A 15876-nucleotide genomic window follows, 5' to 3' on the forward strand; every position below is an offset into this window, starting at 1 on the left:
TCTAATCCAATATGACCTGGATGATCATTCAGGCCCAATTAAACAAAAGAGCTGTAAAGATGTGGCCAAATCAACACAAAGAAACAATCAAAATAATACAGCAACTTATAGTTTACTTGTTTAAAATACGCTTATAACCTATTCGTGTTTGACATTGTTGTGATTACAAGTACGTTGTTGTGCTTCATTCTAAACATAATAAATGTATTAACAAAGAGCTCACAGCATTTGATTAGCAGGCTAATAGTAAAAAAGTGCGTCAAGACTACTGAATAACACTGATAACACTTTTTTCTTTATGTCAGTACGTAAATGTTCATCTTTAATTATTAACCAGTCTTCAGTCGGAAAGTCCTTCGGCGACTAATACAGAGTGCGCTGGCGCTTTAAGAGAGTGATGAAGTCAGACAGAATTAACCCAGAGCAAACCGGAAGCGTAAGGAGTGTGCCTTAAAAATATAAGTCAAGTAGGCGAGAAACAAGACTACACGAGCAGTGAGTGTATGACAGAATAAACAATAACAACAACAAACTCTTCATTTCAGTACATAGGTTAATTGCATGCTAATTAACATTGATTGAGGAATATACGTCATTACTCTCTGGAAATGTTTAAAAATACATTCTGAAAGTAATTTATGAAAAGCAGATGTATAACATCCTGGAAGGATGACAACTTGCCATAATTAATTTTAATACATAAACCAGGTCCATGTCAGTTCTGGGCTCAACCACAAACTGTCTGTAATGTAATTCTAAAAGACTGTAATAGTAATTGACTGAGAAATTACAAAACTATGTTTTCATTAACCATAGTTTACAATCTATTTATTTATTGATGTTGACACAAAATCATTCACAAGCGTGCAGTCGTTTGTTTTATTTTGAAAGTAGGACCGGAAGACGTGAGTCTCGCTGTAGCGGCTTTGCAGCAGTGTGTTTTGGCTCCGGGACCGTGCTGTATTGTGGCGAGGCAGTAGTAATTCATCCCCAGCAGCGGAGCAGAGGAGGACAGAAACTGCAGAAAGAGCGAATGGAGCTCTTTGAATCGAACTAAGTGGAGTTTCCTTCTCAGCGCGATTACTTCTTGTACTTTGGGACAAATTCTTTCTCAGATGAAGCCGTCGTGACTGTTTCTTCTGTGTGATATTCAATGGAAAGCGGCACTGACTGACCGGGCGCTGCCTGCCACTCACAGCCGCCTCTCCTCTCATCACCTGCGGCTCGCTTTTTACGCACCATCCGCGGGATCAGACGCAGACTCTTGGAGCGGGTGGAAAAGTTGCTGTGTGGGATGTTTGGACTCCTGCTTTCCTTGTGCGGCCGCTGAGATGCGGCCTGTGGAGTTTGATGCTCTTTGCGGAGATTTCATCCCATAGACTGGAAATCAGTCGCACGCCTGTTTGGATATATCACTGCTGCCGGACAGCCTGTCTCACAGACTGTGACCAACCGTGTCCACATATGAAACATCTGAGTGTATAATGGAGTACCGCCACACTTTGGTTCCCCTCTTGGTGTTATTTGCGCTCAGAACTTTGGCACATGGTAAGTTTGAAGTGGCATGCTGCTGGTTGTTTTGGGCTGTTTGCACAGATGGACCTTATATGCTTCTTATCGGAAGGGAGCCCCACAGATAAATGAGAAGCCATTCATTTCAACAGTACTCTTACACATGCAAAGTTTCTGTTCGTGTCCTTTCCGTGTATCAGTTTCTAGGTGCATGACATGAAACAAATGTAGGAACAATTGCATATATGTCAATATCCGCGTAAAAGTGAGTAATCCTTCTGGATGAGGTCATTTAAAAGGCCACTTAAACCAGCAGACATGAGAGAAGCCCATATGCAGCTTTGCAGTGTGTCTTGCCCAAGGGACCTTGGATTCACACCAGCATCTGCTCCCCACTGAAATCTGACTTTGTTGTGATTCTAGCCTGCTCATTTATCTCTATTATTAGGCCCATTAGGCGAAGACTTATCCTCAGCACAATGCAATGAAACAGAAACAGCATGATACAGTCAGTTTCCATTCACTGATGCAGTGTTCTGTAAGCGAGCATGGCAGGGCTGGGAGTTTGTTTTCTCCTGTGGACAACAATGGTAAAAAATGCATGATTTCTTTATACTGTAATGCATTTCGGATAAAAGCCTTCACCAGATGCTGCATGTTAAATGTTAAACTGTTCTTCCATTTCCACTGGAAAGGGAAGAACCATTTCCATTTCCATTTGATTGTACTCTTGTATTGCGTATATGAGGGGTTCCTGATTTATTCTGTGGTACAAAGCTTAGTTTCCTTGAGTTTAGCCTCCTCTAAATCCTTCAGTACACAAGTCCAAAGCTGCATATTGGCCTTGTTGGTTAATTGCTTTTTTTAATGCCTCCGTATTCAAAGATATGCGTACAGTGCCTTTGATTTTAGTTCCTCTCACACTGAACTATGTGGAGAGAAAGCTACCACGACAGACACGCTCAGCCAGAGAATGACTCTCACTTGTATGAGTCACCTCTGGGATGATGAAAAAAGGCCTCACTGAGACTGGGTGCTGGATCCACAGATCCTCCATCAGTCACAGATGTATAACTGGTAAATTGCTACCGGTACGCTACGGGCTTTTTGTCAACATACCTATGTCTTTGTGTTCTACACAGAAACACCCCCGACTGTGATGTACAAAAGCAATTTTTTTCAACACAAGTGGGATGTTATAGTTTGTGACAGCGTGGTGTCTCTGGGCCTGGACCCACTGCTGAGGCTCCCTTTTACAAGGCTGTAAACATTGGCTATGAACCCAGAGCATATGAACTCAGCATCTGTGAAAGTGCTCCTTCAGTGACTCCAGATGCTCCTCTGGGACTACAAAGGCTGGATTAAAGCTACTCCTTTTCACTTAGGAAAACACACAGTGACTTTTAATAAAAAGCCTGTACTGTTTTTAGCCACAAGACTTTTTGTGTTTGGGAAAATTTACATTTAAATACGCGTTTGTGTCACATTCTGACACTGCTCTCCAGAGCTACTTAGATTAAAGGGAGAGTAAGCTTCAGATCAGTACCAGCATGGATATGTGGGGAAAGCACACATGATAAAATGAGCTTTATAGGATATGATAAGAAGAACTTAAGAATCATCCTGGATGCTTGTCTCCCTTTTCCTTTTCATATCTGAAGGGCCCCTTCTTGTGGAGTCAGAGTCACCTTTCAGGGGTCTGTCCTCAGACTGTTTGTCCAGTAAGGTGACACTGGAGTCTGCCCTGTTATTGTCAGTCATCGCTGTCACCATCAGTCAACACTGCAGTCTCCTGCAGCTCTCCCCAACGACCGTCGACGGGCCATGTGTTTGTCCTGCTCTTACTGAAGTGATCGGAAGGCAGGACTTGAAAGCTGCTGCCTTGTTGTCTTGTGAATGTCCCCAAACAGACCAGTGACCAGATCAAATAGCCCACGCCAAACCTTGATACCCACACAGCAATGACCGTCTTTTTCCTTCAGGGAGGGAAGTGTGTGGGGGGGTGGTGTGGCTGAAATAGCACAATTATCAAGAAGCCTCATTGTTCAAAGACTCACATGAGGTATTTAAGACAGAGTGGAGGTTGGGAGGGCTTTCATGGATTGGTCAAGGACAGTAGGACAGTTTGTTATAGCTGCTTGTGGGACTGGATTTGTGACGTTCCTGTTTGGTCTCTGTACATGTTGGATTCACAAATCAGATCTTTTTATCCTATAAACCAATTATCAACCAGCTGAAGGGTCAGTTCATCCAAAGATTTTCTCTTTAACTCGCAGTGGTATCCAGCCATGAAGACTGTGTTGGTTATGAGAAATCTGTGGAAGAGACTACATACAACTCTTAAGTGATGACAATTTTTTTTTTTTTAAACCTGGACATACTAAGCCAAAACTACCTGCACAGCTCGATAACAGTCAAGGTTATATGAGCTATGAATATAAATCTGTTTTTTGTCATTTGGAAGAATTTACCCTTCGGTATCTGTTTGATGACACACTACTCAGGGTTAAACCCAGATCTAGTTTCTTAGTGTACAAGCATGTAGCTTGTTTGCCACCGTTAGTGACGCCTATCCGCAGAGCATTGCAACATACAGTAGCTCAGACTTTTGCGGTTGTCATATTGACGACATGTCTGATTTTTTTTTTTTTTTTTTAAAGCAGACAGAGAAAGCTTTGTAGTCATTTTTGAGAGCAAACATGCACTCACACACTGAGTGTACCTCCCCCCAACCCCACCTGCCTGCCCATCTGTTCTTTTACAGATCAATTAGGCTGTCAATAGCTCACCAAGCTCGGTATGATACATTGAAATGAGCTGTATCTCCTGAAAATCATTGAATCCTAATTTACACAGACTGAAAAGCAACACTCAAATGGCTGGCCCAGGAACTAAACTTCCTCATCCTGTCATCATAGAATCAGCTGAAATTGCCGTTTGAAGCTTAGCTGCCTATTTCTGGGCTCTTTCTACACAGCTCCTGGTTGCTAAATTTAAAAATAAGCAATCAAAAAACTTGAGCCGAATTTTTGTGCGCTTAAAACTGAGCAGCCACTCATGATAATGGAATTTCACAGACCCAAACATTCATTACACAACAGTTTGACGATGCCTTGTGATGCATTATTAACTAGTTGTTTGTGCATTTGACTGTAGTAAATGAAAAAGCAGAAAACAAACATGCCCTGTCACTGTCTGCTCCCAAGTGTAACCATGGGGTGTTTTCACATCTGCAAACCAAGGGTTGCTCACCCTCTCTTAATTGTAATGCTTAATACATACCCTACACATTCCTATCACAGAGGGCCAGAATAAACACAGGCACGATGGGGCACCAGAGACTTCTCCATCAGCCATCAACGAAAAGGGACTAACAGAGCAGGAACTCTATTTAGCGACGGGTGGTGACAGGATAAGTCAGCTATCCCCTCTCCTTAAAGGTCTCAAGTGCGACTGCCTGAGGGGCCGAGCACAATACCGCCTGAGCTCCCCACCTCAGGCTGTAGACAGATGGATGGCCCCCAACATTAGTTCCAGTGGTTTTAAGGGGGCTGACCTCTCCATTGCTGGTAATAATAACTGAAATAGATGTGGAGTGAAGTCTCAGTGGTGGAGCACAGGGCAGCATTGCCGGAGGATGCTATTGTTGCGCTGCATCAGTGAGTGTCACTGCAACAGTGTGGGATAACACAGCTTCTAATTACAGGTGGAATAGGTGTTGTTTTCAGATCCGTGCACAGTAGCAAGATCATAATCACTTTGTGCTCTGAGTGGAGAAATTCTCCTTGCTGTCACTGGCGAAGGATTAAAGTGAAAAAAGTGAAAAAAAATTGGCATGCACAAATTTATAGCATGTCAAACTGTCCCCATCACACACTGCAGCAGTCTGCCAACTTCATCTCCAGAGAGGCTTCTTCCTTCCCAGCATCCTCTGTGCCCACAATCATGGGACGCATCCGTAATGTCGTCAGTGCTTTCAAACGGGCCTTCTTTTGTGTGTGTGTGAGAGAGATGTGGTGTAAATGCACTGGAATAATGTCTGTGTCTGTGTGTTTTTGTGTGTATGTGTGCTTGCATGTGTGTCATGATACAGATAATGTCACACAGAGGAGCTTACCTTCACTGTTTGTGTTTTACTACATTATGTCTTTGGTTTACATTGGGATGTGTTTGTGATTTTGTGCACTTTAAGAAGTATAATGAGCAAGCATTTCAACTGAATTGGAGTAAAATACACCAACAGAGCTTCATGAAGTGTATAATTCATCACAGTAATTAAACAGTAAAATTCCATGCAGTAAGTCCCAGGTGTGCAGCCAGTTGGCTTTCCACACAGGTGCAGTTGTATAGTAAAAATGCAATCCATAAGTCATCACAGTCTTACAGAACATTATAATTAGGGAGCAGAGCTCCTGCAGGGATAGTATGAAGACGGAAATATTATCTGCTGTTTCTGTTTATAAGACACATATAGTTAGATAATTGATCTCCTAGGTTTGGTTTTAGAATAAACAAGTGGTGTATAAATAATATGAATGATATTTTCTTCATTGATCTAAATTTATGAAATCTAACTAAAAAAATCTGATTACATTTGTTATAATGCTTTCCAAAGTAATGCTAGTAAAAAAAAGCCACAAACAGTACATTGCTGCGTTATAATGTATTAACCCAAGAATCATCTCTAATTTTCTTTCTAGAGATGTCGAAACCTAACCTTAAATATAAATACAGAAAATTATTACTTTATTAATTTCCTTTGGAGGAAATTGAAATTTTTCACTGCATTGTTATCATCATACATTACACACACTCAGCCACCTACCTGCCCACCCAACACACACACACACACACACACACACACACACATACACAGGCCTGAAATATACAAATACAAGTAGTTAATATATAGTAGTTAATATAGCAATATGTGCATAATATAGCTGAACTGAACTGTATACAAACGTCATAATGATGTACCAGCAGTGTCTTTACACCGACACCCCGTCCTTTTGGTTCTTTAGTGTCTGACCACCCGTCTGACAAGTGTTAAGTTTTCATCGGGTCTGACTGACGAGACGGTCAGTCAGATCTTCATGTTTAATCTTCATGTTTCAAACTTTTCTAGTTTGGAGCAGAGTGAAACTCAGCCGTAGAGTCAGAAGGAAAGCCCATGGGTATAGATACAGCTGTCGCTGCCATGACTTTGGCGGAGCGTTGGATGTATTTGTGAGAGTCTGGCACTTGAAAGCTTGGTGTGGGAAAGAGCCAACTGATAATGGATCATTTTCGGCACCGGTATATCAAGGTGACGCTGTAGCGGAGGGGTTTTGACAGCCGCTGCCGATGATTTAATGGCTGGCTTTAGAAGTGACAGGGACAGCTCTTTTTGAAAAGTGACAGTCACTGGGTACCTGTTATTTTGTGATGGGAGTGTTGATACACAAAAAGTGACTGGGGGATAGAAGGCGGTTAGAGTGTCTCTTTGGCTATTTGTTCTCTGCAGCAGCTCTAGTTCATGATTGATGCTTGTGCATGATGTCCTGAATGGAAATGCTTATTTATTAAAGAAATGTGACTTTGCTGACGAGGCAATTAGAGTGCCTCCCCTACTCGTTATCTCTTAAGTGCAACTCACTGCAGAAATCTGAAGCACGGGTAGCATTGAGAGAAGTGATGAGCAGCTGGATTTGAATCCATCTCTCGCTCTTCTAAAACTTCCCCCTTAAATCAGTTTCCTTTGTTCATTTGAAATCTCTTCAACAACATGGGACGGGCGCAGGCGTCCACTTTTTTTACATGCTAATGTTTTCGCGGCTATAAATAAGGGAACTGTCACTGTTACAGTTACACATTAGAGTGTTTCGATGTTTCACTGTTACGAGGGTTTGTATATGATTAGAGCTCGTTGGTATTATGGTGTCATCATCTAGTCTCTTGACAGCAGTGTATCATCATTAAAAACATGATCAGTGAAACTTCATATTAAGTACAAGCACACTGCACTGAATCATTGTCCTGAAAAGAGGATGGAGCAGCAAGCTGAATAGTTCGCTGCTGTATATCTCAGAACTCCCCGTCATCAGTCACTGTTGAACCCGAAAACCCAAATTATACATCTCCTCGTGTGGATTATTTCAGGTTTGACTGGAGAATGGAAAATGAGGAGTCAGGCTCAGTTTTACCCTACTCTTGTGTTTTTTTGTGAACTCATACATGGTTGTGTCATTGCTCTCATAGCTATCAGCTAATGCATAAATTAAAAACAATCCCCGTAGTTTGTTTTCTACAGCGTCTTGGTTGTTTGTCTTTTGAGTTCAGGAAGTCCCCGTCTCGACCCTTTCCTCTTTCAGAGTGACTTGTGTGATCTATGCGGTCAGACAGATAGAAGCAGATAGCAGTCAGCCCGTGTGTTTGTGTGTGGAAGCGGACACGGATCTAATATGCTGCTGTGGGACAGGAAACCAAATGGCATTTCCCTGCAGCTGTGTTAGGCCCCCCGCAACCAGTGGTGTGCCCGTCCCAAAGCCCCTCGAGGATTTCCACCCTAATGCGAGTGAGAGGCGTACACTGCTGTGCCGCCACTGGTGAAACCTAACGGACTGATTATTAGCGCTAAGAAATCGTGCAGTAATCAACTTGCAGCCTTGCTGGAGACACAGTATGATGACATGGTGTTCCAGTTTCATGCTTTTCTTCTGCTTGCTCTCCTGTCAAGCATCACTACAGCCAATATCTACTCTTACATTTTCTCCTCTGTCTCCTCTCGTCTCGTCACATAGAACACTTACATCAAAATCGGGTGAAGAGTGAGAGTGTAGTTGTCACATACAGTTGCTCCTCTCCTGTTCATTCAAAGCCCTATCCAAAAAAAAAAAACCCTCAGTGGACTCAGTGGAGAAAATCGATGCTTGTTACTGGCGGGCTACTGGAACTCAGAAAACTCTTGGCAGGATTTGTGATAAGTTGAGGCCTGTTGGATTGGCTGTATTTAAGTCCTCAGGACTGCTATTTTGTGATTGCTGCTCTAAGTTGCATTCAAAGTTCTCTGAATGTTTAAACATGAGAATAGTTTAGCTGAACCATCCTCTGCATTATCGATGCTGATCTTTGATGCTTTGCAGAAGCCAGTGCTCGATTATTCATGCCAGAGAGTGCTGCAGAAACATAAGGAGAGCTCGTGAACAGTTGAACTGTCCATGTAAAGGGACATTTTGCTGCCCCCTCAGCGTTGTTTCTGCACTTGGAGCTAAATCAAAGCTTAATGAACTCCCAAGCCTCTGAGCTATGTTTTACCGTGAGTAACGTTTTGTATAAAAATGGTCTGTTAGGCTTTACTGTCTTTTCCTGCTGGACCAGAAAGACGCCACTGTTTGTTCTCTATCTACAGCAAGCTGCTTCTGCCTTGTCAACTCGCCCAAACATCTAGCCAAAACTCATTTCAGAGAGGCCAGAGGGAGCATGAAACATAGTTGTTAAGAGGAAAGGGCATTTTTTTTGGAGCTGCAGTGGGAGTTTGGATCTTTTGACTCCGAATTTCCACGATCCCCTTTTCTAAAAGAAGAGCAAAAAGAAGCAGCTTCAGCCCCTACTCATGAATCTGTTCATGGCCCCAAGAGAGACATGATAAAAACACCCAATTTCCTTTTGCAAAGTTGACCCTGCCCATCTAGATGCTTAGCATCAACACAGGCTCAATTAAGGAGGCTGTCTCTTTATGGCTGGCACTTTGCATTCTCATGCAAGTCCCTCATTTTGTTGTCCCCACAGGGTCAAAGAGTAGGAGGCTGCAGAGAAAGCACTCCAGCCTGCCTCCCTCACTGCTGCCAATTTAACTTTGAATGCACATTTGCAAATCAATTCCTGTGGCTTTGGTGAAAATCGAGGGAAGGAGGAGGAGGCAACAAAGCAGTAAAACGACAAATTCTGTGCGAGGGATTCCAGCCCGCTCAAAAGAATTGCAGATGAGGGAGGGATAGGAGTAGGAAAGTTGTTGGATTTTCTTTGATCATCATCTCATGCACTGCCCCTTCGCTCCAGCCCATCTTTAAAGATTATGAGGCTCATTCAGTTCACCAGTGGCAGGTACTTTTATTGCTATTGGAATTTCAGCTTAAAAAGACTTTTCTTTGCCATTAACATCTATGCCTCTTATTGAGTCGACTTTGGTGGAGAGGATGGTTATCTTGAGTGCAGTGTGAGGGTTAGCTCAGCTTAGCCTTAATTTTAGTTGCTAAGCCAGAGCATGGCTTAATCTTTTTTTGAACCACGACTCAGTGATAAGGAGTGCAGGCTTGTGATATATAGCAGTATTCTGATTTATTTTCAAGTCCTTCATGCTGAAATGAAAGGCATTTCTCAGCCTGCCTGGGTGGAAGACTTGATGGGGCTGAGGTGCCAACAATGTTTTATGTCCTTTTCCCTGCAGGGCCGTAGTGAACAGAATATTTTTGATCCTATATGTGATGACACATACACTCTCTGTGAGCTGGTAGGGTTGGCTTGCGGATGTGTAGCATGAAAGGCCTTCAGCAGTGAGACAGTTGGTAAGTAGGTGTGAGGATTTTTGTGGACCTCAAGATTGAGCCTTGTGCAAATATCAGACAAAATGAGCCACCTTCATGGATTTATTGTATGAGTCAGACCGTCATCTGAGCATGATACCATCTGTGTTTCCAAGATAGTGTCCGGGTCTGTGAAACGCAGTCTGGCAAGGATGCAGGGGGGAGTGCATATTTACATACAGCACGATAGAGGTGCAGAAAAAGATGTAGCAGCTTGTCACCTAAAGCAGATACCTTGTCAAGTAAAATCATGTTAAAAGGACTTTTCCCAGCTCTCTATATTTCACATTAGAAGATCTATTTAAAATACACGTTACCTACCTTACATCTTCTCAAATTGCTTTCCTTCCTCAGTTTTTTCTTTTTTAATGATGAACTGTCAAGGCTTTTTGTCAACAGCAGCAAAGCGAGCACATGTCTAATCACATGCTCGAAACAAGTTGACAGTCACTCCCTCGACCTGAGACTCTTCAGCAGGAGATTATTTCTGTTTTCATGTCAGAAGAAGTTGCATTATCCTCACGCTGTTAGTCAAAGTAACTTTTAATGTGATTCTAATTTGGTATCAGAGTACTAAAGGTCAACATTTATCTTTTGTAATTCCTCTATTTTAGTACTTTCAGACATTTTAAAGGTGATCTTATGAGTGGCAAATACTGATGGCAACAGTCTGACCCCGACATGCAAATAAGTCGTCACCCCCCCATTCTTGTAGCATTTCAATGCAAGTCCAGATTAGTGGAGTGATGTGGGTGACTTACTGGGTGTTATTCTGGTGGTTTTGCCTTTTCAGAAGAGGTAAATCTGCTTAGGGATGAAAGCCCACTTGTGTTTGTGGTGAAATAAGACTGGCCAGTTGGCATTGGGGGGGCTGGGAATCCACTCTGGATCTTTGGCAGTGGTCCTCTGTACTTTTTTTATATCAGCACTGAGCCACTTGTTCTCGTACCAGACGAGAAAAAGTTGTGCCTCAGCACTTTGCCTCCCTCCATTATAAAAAGGACATTGCAGCAGGAGTTTGTGCTCCCCTTCGGCTGTTTTGTTCCAGTTTTTCTCATTGGGTTTTGTGCACTTTTGTCTTATGCACAATTTCTCTGTCACCCTTTCAGGCTTTATTCTGTTCTCCTCCCATTTTCCTCAGTTAAAACAACTTTGAAGTTGTTTGACAGAAGTTCACTTTGTATATGCCTAATGTCCTATGTCCATAATAGAATTTATATACAGTGCACCACATGAGCCTTTCGGTTTTTTGTGTCTGTCAGTCACTTTGGACACATCAGGGCTCTGTTTTTCTCTGATGGATTAACCAACATGCAATTCTCCTACACAAACAGTTTCACTGTATATTATTTTGCATTAAGACATACTGTATTCTTTTGCAGTGATCTGTACATGCAGTGAGTTTGTTTTATATTGGGCTGACATCTGATGACTGTAAAGCCTAAAACATGTGATTCATATGAGTTTCATATTCATCAAACCATTTCTCTTTTGGTATGGCCATTCTGACAGTAATTCATCCTTTCACCATGCACCACTCATGTCAGACACATTGTAGCTCTCGTAGTCTGGACTCCAACAGCATCCCTGTGGTTTTATTAGCTCACATGTAGCTTTGAGAGTTGCTGCCATCCTGCTGTAGTGCAGCATTGGGCAGGAGATAATAGGTCCTTAGAGGGTCCAGACTTTCTTATTAGACACCCTTCTCAAGACAACCAGCCGTACCCTCCAGACTCCAGCTGTCCATTTAACCCGAAGTGAGTTCATCTTTTCCATCCTCGCCCTTATCAGTGACATACATCTGCGCTGACTGTGAGCTACGGAGCTGGGGAATACTACGCCGCTTAGAAATTCAAATATCCTTGAGCTGTATGGCAGCACAGTCTGTATGAATCAACGTGTAGATCTGCTCCACTGTACTGTCATACTAATGTACAGCTGCAGTTGCACACAAGAAGCTTGAGCAGAGATTCATTCAGACCATCATTATAGTGATATCAGTGTAGATTCAGAAGATGCCTCTCATCATCCTTAGAAAATCAAATCAGTGTGACATCCCAGAGCGAGGGACAGAGCATTGAATTGGACAGTAGGTGAGAGATTTCATCAGTCTGAATTTCCTTGGGCGTTAGGCATATCACCTTTAAGAGCTGCTGTTCAGCGGTTGTTCCCTGGTTGTTCTCTTTATGATATTTAGCTCAGTCACATGGTGGTCTCTTCCTCTTTAAAAGCCTTTGCTTTACATTTCCACATGGCTTGTTCCAACCAGCTTGGACTGTAAAATTTATGAGTCAGCTCTTAAAGGCTCTGTCCTGCTGAGCTCTCACCACAGATGACCCCCCCTCATCAAACCACCCCCGACCAGACAGACTTCAGAAGTTCAGCCATGCTACGTTAACGCTATTAGATGAACAGTCTCTATCTACTGCTCGGAGGCCTTGAGGGCGGAGAGGCACTTAGCAAAATAATGACTGTTTTCTGCTTTCATTCCACCAGAGAGTAACCTTGTAAAAAATATAGCTTTTTATTTATTCATTTTAAGAAATGTATGAAATCACATGTTTTGTCTGGTAGTGTTTTCTCAAAATAACTCTACATCTAGAAATATCATTGCAGACTGAATATGGGCTGAACAAAACAAGACATTCTGAGACCCCACTTTGGGCTCTGGGAAGTTGCAATTCGCTTTCTCTATTTATTTATTTTTTTTGACATTTTATAGGCTAACAATGACCAATTAATAATAAAAATAATCTTCAGATTATTAATTTCTGAAAATAACTGTTACTTTTAGTCTCATCTGTAGCTCACAGTTGATTTAGTTTTGAATGTTAATGTAATATTTGGTATGACAAAAAGGTGCATGTAAGGACACCTTCATTTAAACCCAGCTGCAGACTGAAGAGTTTGATTAAATTTACGTACTTTTTGAAACATTATGACTCAAACATCATTAAATGTATGAAACTTATAAACTCTACTGAACTAAACTGAACATTTCAGTTTAAGAAAGACAGAGACATAGACAGGAAATTGCAGCAATGTTTTGTTCCATTAACGGCAGTGAGGCAGTGAAATATGGCCTTCACAGGTATATCTGCTGTGCTTCCAGTTCTTACAACTACATGTTAGACATATATCCAGCTGCGATTTCACTCTAACGTGATGCAACTTCAAAGCCTCAATGCCATTTCCTCCGATCCAGAACCTCCTATTTCTCCAACTTTGTGACTGTAATTGCATTGAGAGCAGGGCCATCAGACAGTACTCTATATTCCCATCAGCGGCAGCACTTTAGTCGAGTTCTTAATCCTCTAAAACCGTATGGAGGATTTGTCACTTTGAGAGCTGGAATTTTGGCTGCTTTTCTTATCAGGTGTTATCAGGAAAGCCTGCACCTTTGAACGCCTTCTCATTCATGCACCTGTGGGAAGCACCGTTATGACCCGTTTTCTTGCATCGGACCTGATTGCACTGTTCCCACTGGTACATGCTTGTGCTGTAGACACATTCTCAGCTGTCCTTCCATTTGAGAGGAAGAACACAGGAAACAAGTTGTTATCTTGATCACCTCCTGGAGATTTGAGAGTTACCCGAGCTGAAAAAGGCTGCTCCCTCTTTGGTTACCTGATCACATGTGACTCCATCTTCTTTTTTTCTTTTTCACTGCTTGCTCACAAACTAAAACCCCACACCAAATCTGAAAGTCACTGCGAGTTCTGTGTAATTTTAAACAACACTTGTTTATACTTCAACTGAGCAATGAGTTTTAGCACAAGAGGCCGTGAGGAGTGAAACAACACACAAGTGACGCCGACTTCTTTGTAAAGCAGGAGCTACAAAACTCCTAAACACTGAACAAAGCAATTTGTGTTTTCTGTCTTCCTGTTATGTGCACAACCAGTCCCGCCACTCTGCTGCTGAGGATATTTGGAAAACACAAGTTGCATATTAAACTGCTATATGGCGTGGTTAGAGCATGAGGTACTGAGACAGTGAAAACTGGTTTTAGGTTAAAAACAGCATTGCTCGCTGGTTGAGTGGGAAGGCAAGACAAATCAGACATACCCTGCTGCAAAGTCATGAATGCTGCAGCAATCGTCACTGGAGACGCACCTCCTGCTGTCATTCTTTCATATACTCTCCAGGGGCAAATTTCACTTGTGCCTCACGGTGCTTGAGTTTGTGTTATTGCTTTTCATACATAATTGTCCCACCAACATGCTGTCATTCAAATTGGAGGAGGAAGGGAAAAGAGGAAAGATAGAGGGGGAAAAAAAGCAATTTCAAAGCTTGGAAAAAAACCTGTGGGAATTACCTCGCCTCTGCCTCTGTCTGCTTCTGTCTCTATCTTCATTTATTTCTTTCAATCAGACTTTCAAGAGAAGGCCAGAGAGGCTGCAGACAGCATAAACACTGACCAGAAACACAATACATCTCTACTGATAATGAGTTTAATGAGACTTTCACCACCCAGAGCTTCTGCAAGTGATTCCATTAAATAGATCTTTTGTGTTTTGAGTATTTTCACTTGAAAATCAGATGGACAGAAGTACTTACTGGATTTATTGGATGGTTGTATATTTTTATATCTGCATATTTCAGTAGTTCAGTCTTTTTCCCATGAGCTTCTGATCAGCACAGTTCTACCACATTTACTTCTCTCATGCTTCCCCTCCGCTGCGGCCGAATTTGGTTTGGGTTTGATAGATGCAGAATTTAGAGCATGTAATTTCACACGTCCTCTTGATTTATACTTTGAATGGAACGGTTCAGCAATTACATTACATGCTCGTTTCACACGGCCATGTTGTCGGTGATTAAATTTTGTGTTTTTCTGTGGGAGTTCACACGCCTAGCTTGAGAGGCTTGGAGAGAGGGCAACTGAGTATTTATTTTGAAGTTCTGCCACTCCCCTGATTCTTGTGTGCAGTGACCAGAATGTAAAAAAAATGTTTAGTGTGTAGTCTATTCCTAAACAACCACCAAGATACGCTGTGATACAAGTTTGCTTTATTATTACTTCATTATACCGCAAATTTTAGTCGTGTTCTGGCACCTACCATCATCAGTGCTGCCCTTTGATGAACTAAATCTGAACCCTTTCTCCTCCCTGTGTTTTCCTTTCTCCAGGATCCAGGCCCAGGTTAGAGGATGCGCCTCCACGGATCATAGAACACCCATCAGATCTGATCGTGTCCAAGGGCGAGCCGGCCACCCTCAACTGTAAGGCCGAAGGGCGGCCGACTCCAATGGTGGAATGGTACAAAGACGGCGAGCGCGTCGAGACGGATCGAGAAGACCCTCGATCCCATCGGATGCTCTTACCCAGCGGCTCCCTCTTCTTCCTGCGCATTGTACATGGAAGGCGTAGCAAACCCGATGAAGGCGTCTATGTGTGCGTGGCGCGTAACTACCTTGGCGAAGCAGTCAGTCGCAATGCATCGCTGGAGGTGGCAAGTAAGTGTTTTGGATTCTATTTATGCACGAGTGCTCAGGTGTGTGTGGACTGTATGTGTGTCTGTGGGTGCGACTGAAACAAAAGTGAATGTGTAAATGTACCCATTAAAAGTACATGGAAGTAAAATGAAATGAACACTGACTGTTTTTGAGCCTTCACTTTTGCCCAGAAGTGTAGAGCTGGAGAGCACATCAACACTGTGCAATACAAGTGTGTGTATAGCCAAGAAAAGATGCTGTGATTGCCCAGTACTTGTCAGTACTACATCTCAGGTATCAAACATCATGTTATGTATTATGTAATTCCAGTAATAAGAAATGAATTCAATCACAGAGAGAT

General features: G+C 42.4%; 1 protein-coding gene across 4 annotated transcripts in view; it reads left to right on the forward strand.

Annotated features, from left to right (window-relative positions):
• Positions 1 to 1018: 1018 nt before the first annotated feature.
• Positions 1019 to 15876, forward strand: part of robo3 (roundabout, axon guidance receptor, homolog 3 (Drosophila)) — a 76540-nt gene continuing 61682 nt past the window's right edge. For all 4 annotated transcript variants that reach the window (XM_041953102.1, XM_041953103.1, XM_041953104.1 and 1 more), the window contains exons 1-2: positions 1019 to 1548; positions 15210 to 15536. In XM_041953102.1, coding sequence (XP_041809036.1) covers positions 1485 to 1548; positions 15210 to 15536 — 391 coding nt within the window. In that variant the 5' untranslated portion in view covers positions 1019 to 1484. The remainder of the gene's footprint in view (positions 1549 to 15209; positions 15537 to 15876) is intronic.

The sequence above is a fragment of the Chelmon rostratus genome, chromosome 14 (assembly GCF_017976325.1).
Source record: "Chelmon rostratus isolate fCheRos1 chromosome 14, fCheRos1.pri, whole genome shotgun sequence".
In the NCBI taxonomy this organism is placed as follows: Eukaryota; Metazoa; Chordata; class Actinopteri; order Chaetodontiformes; family Chaetodontidae; genus Chelmon; species Chelmon rostratus.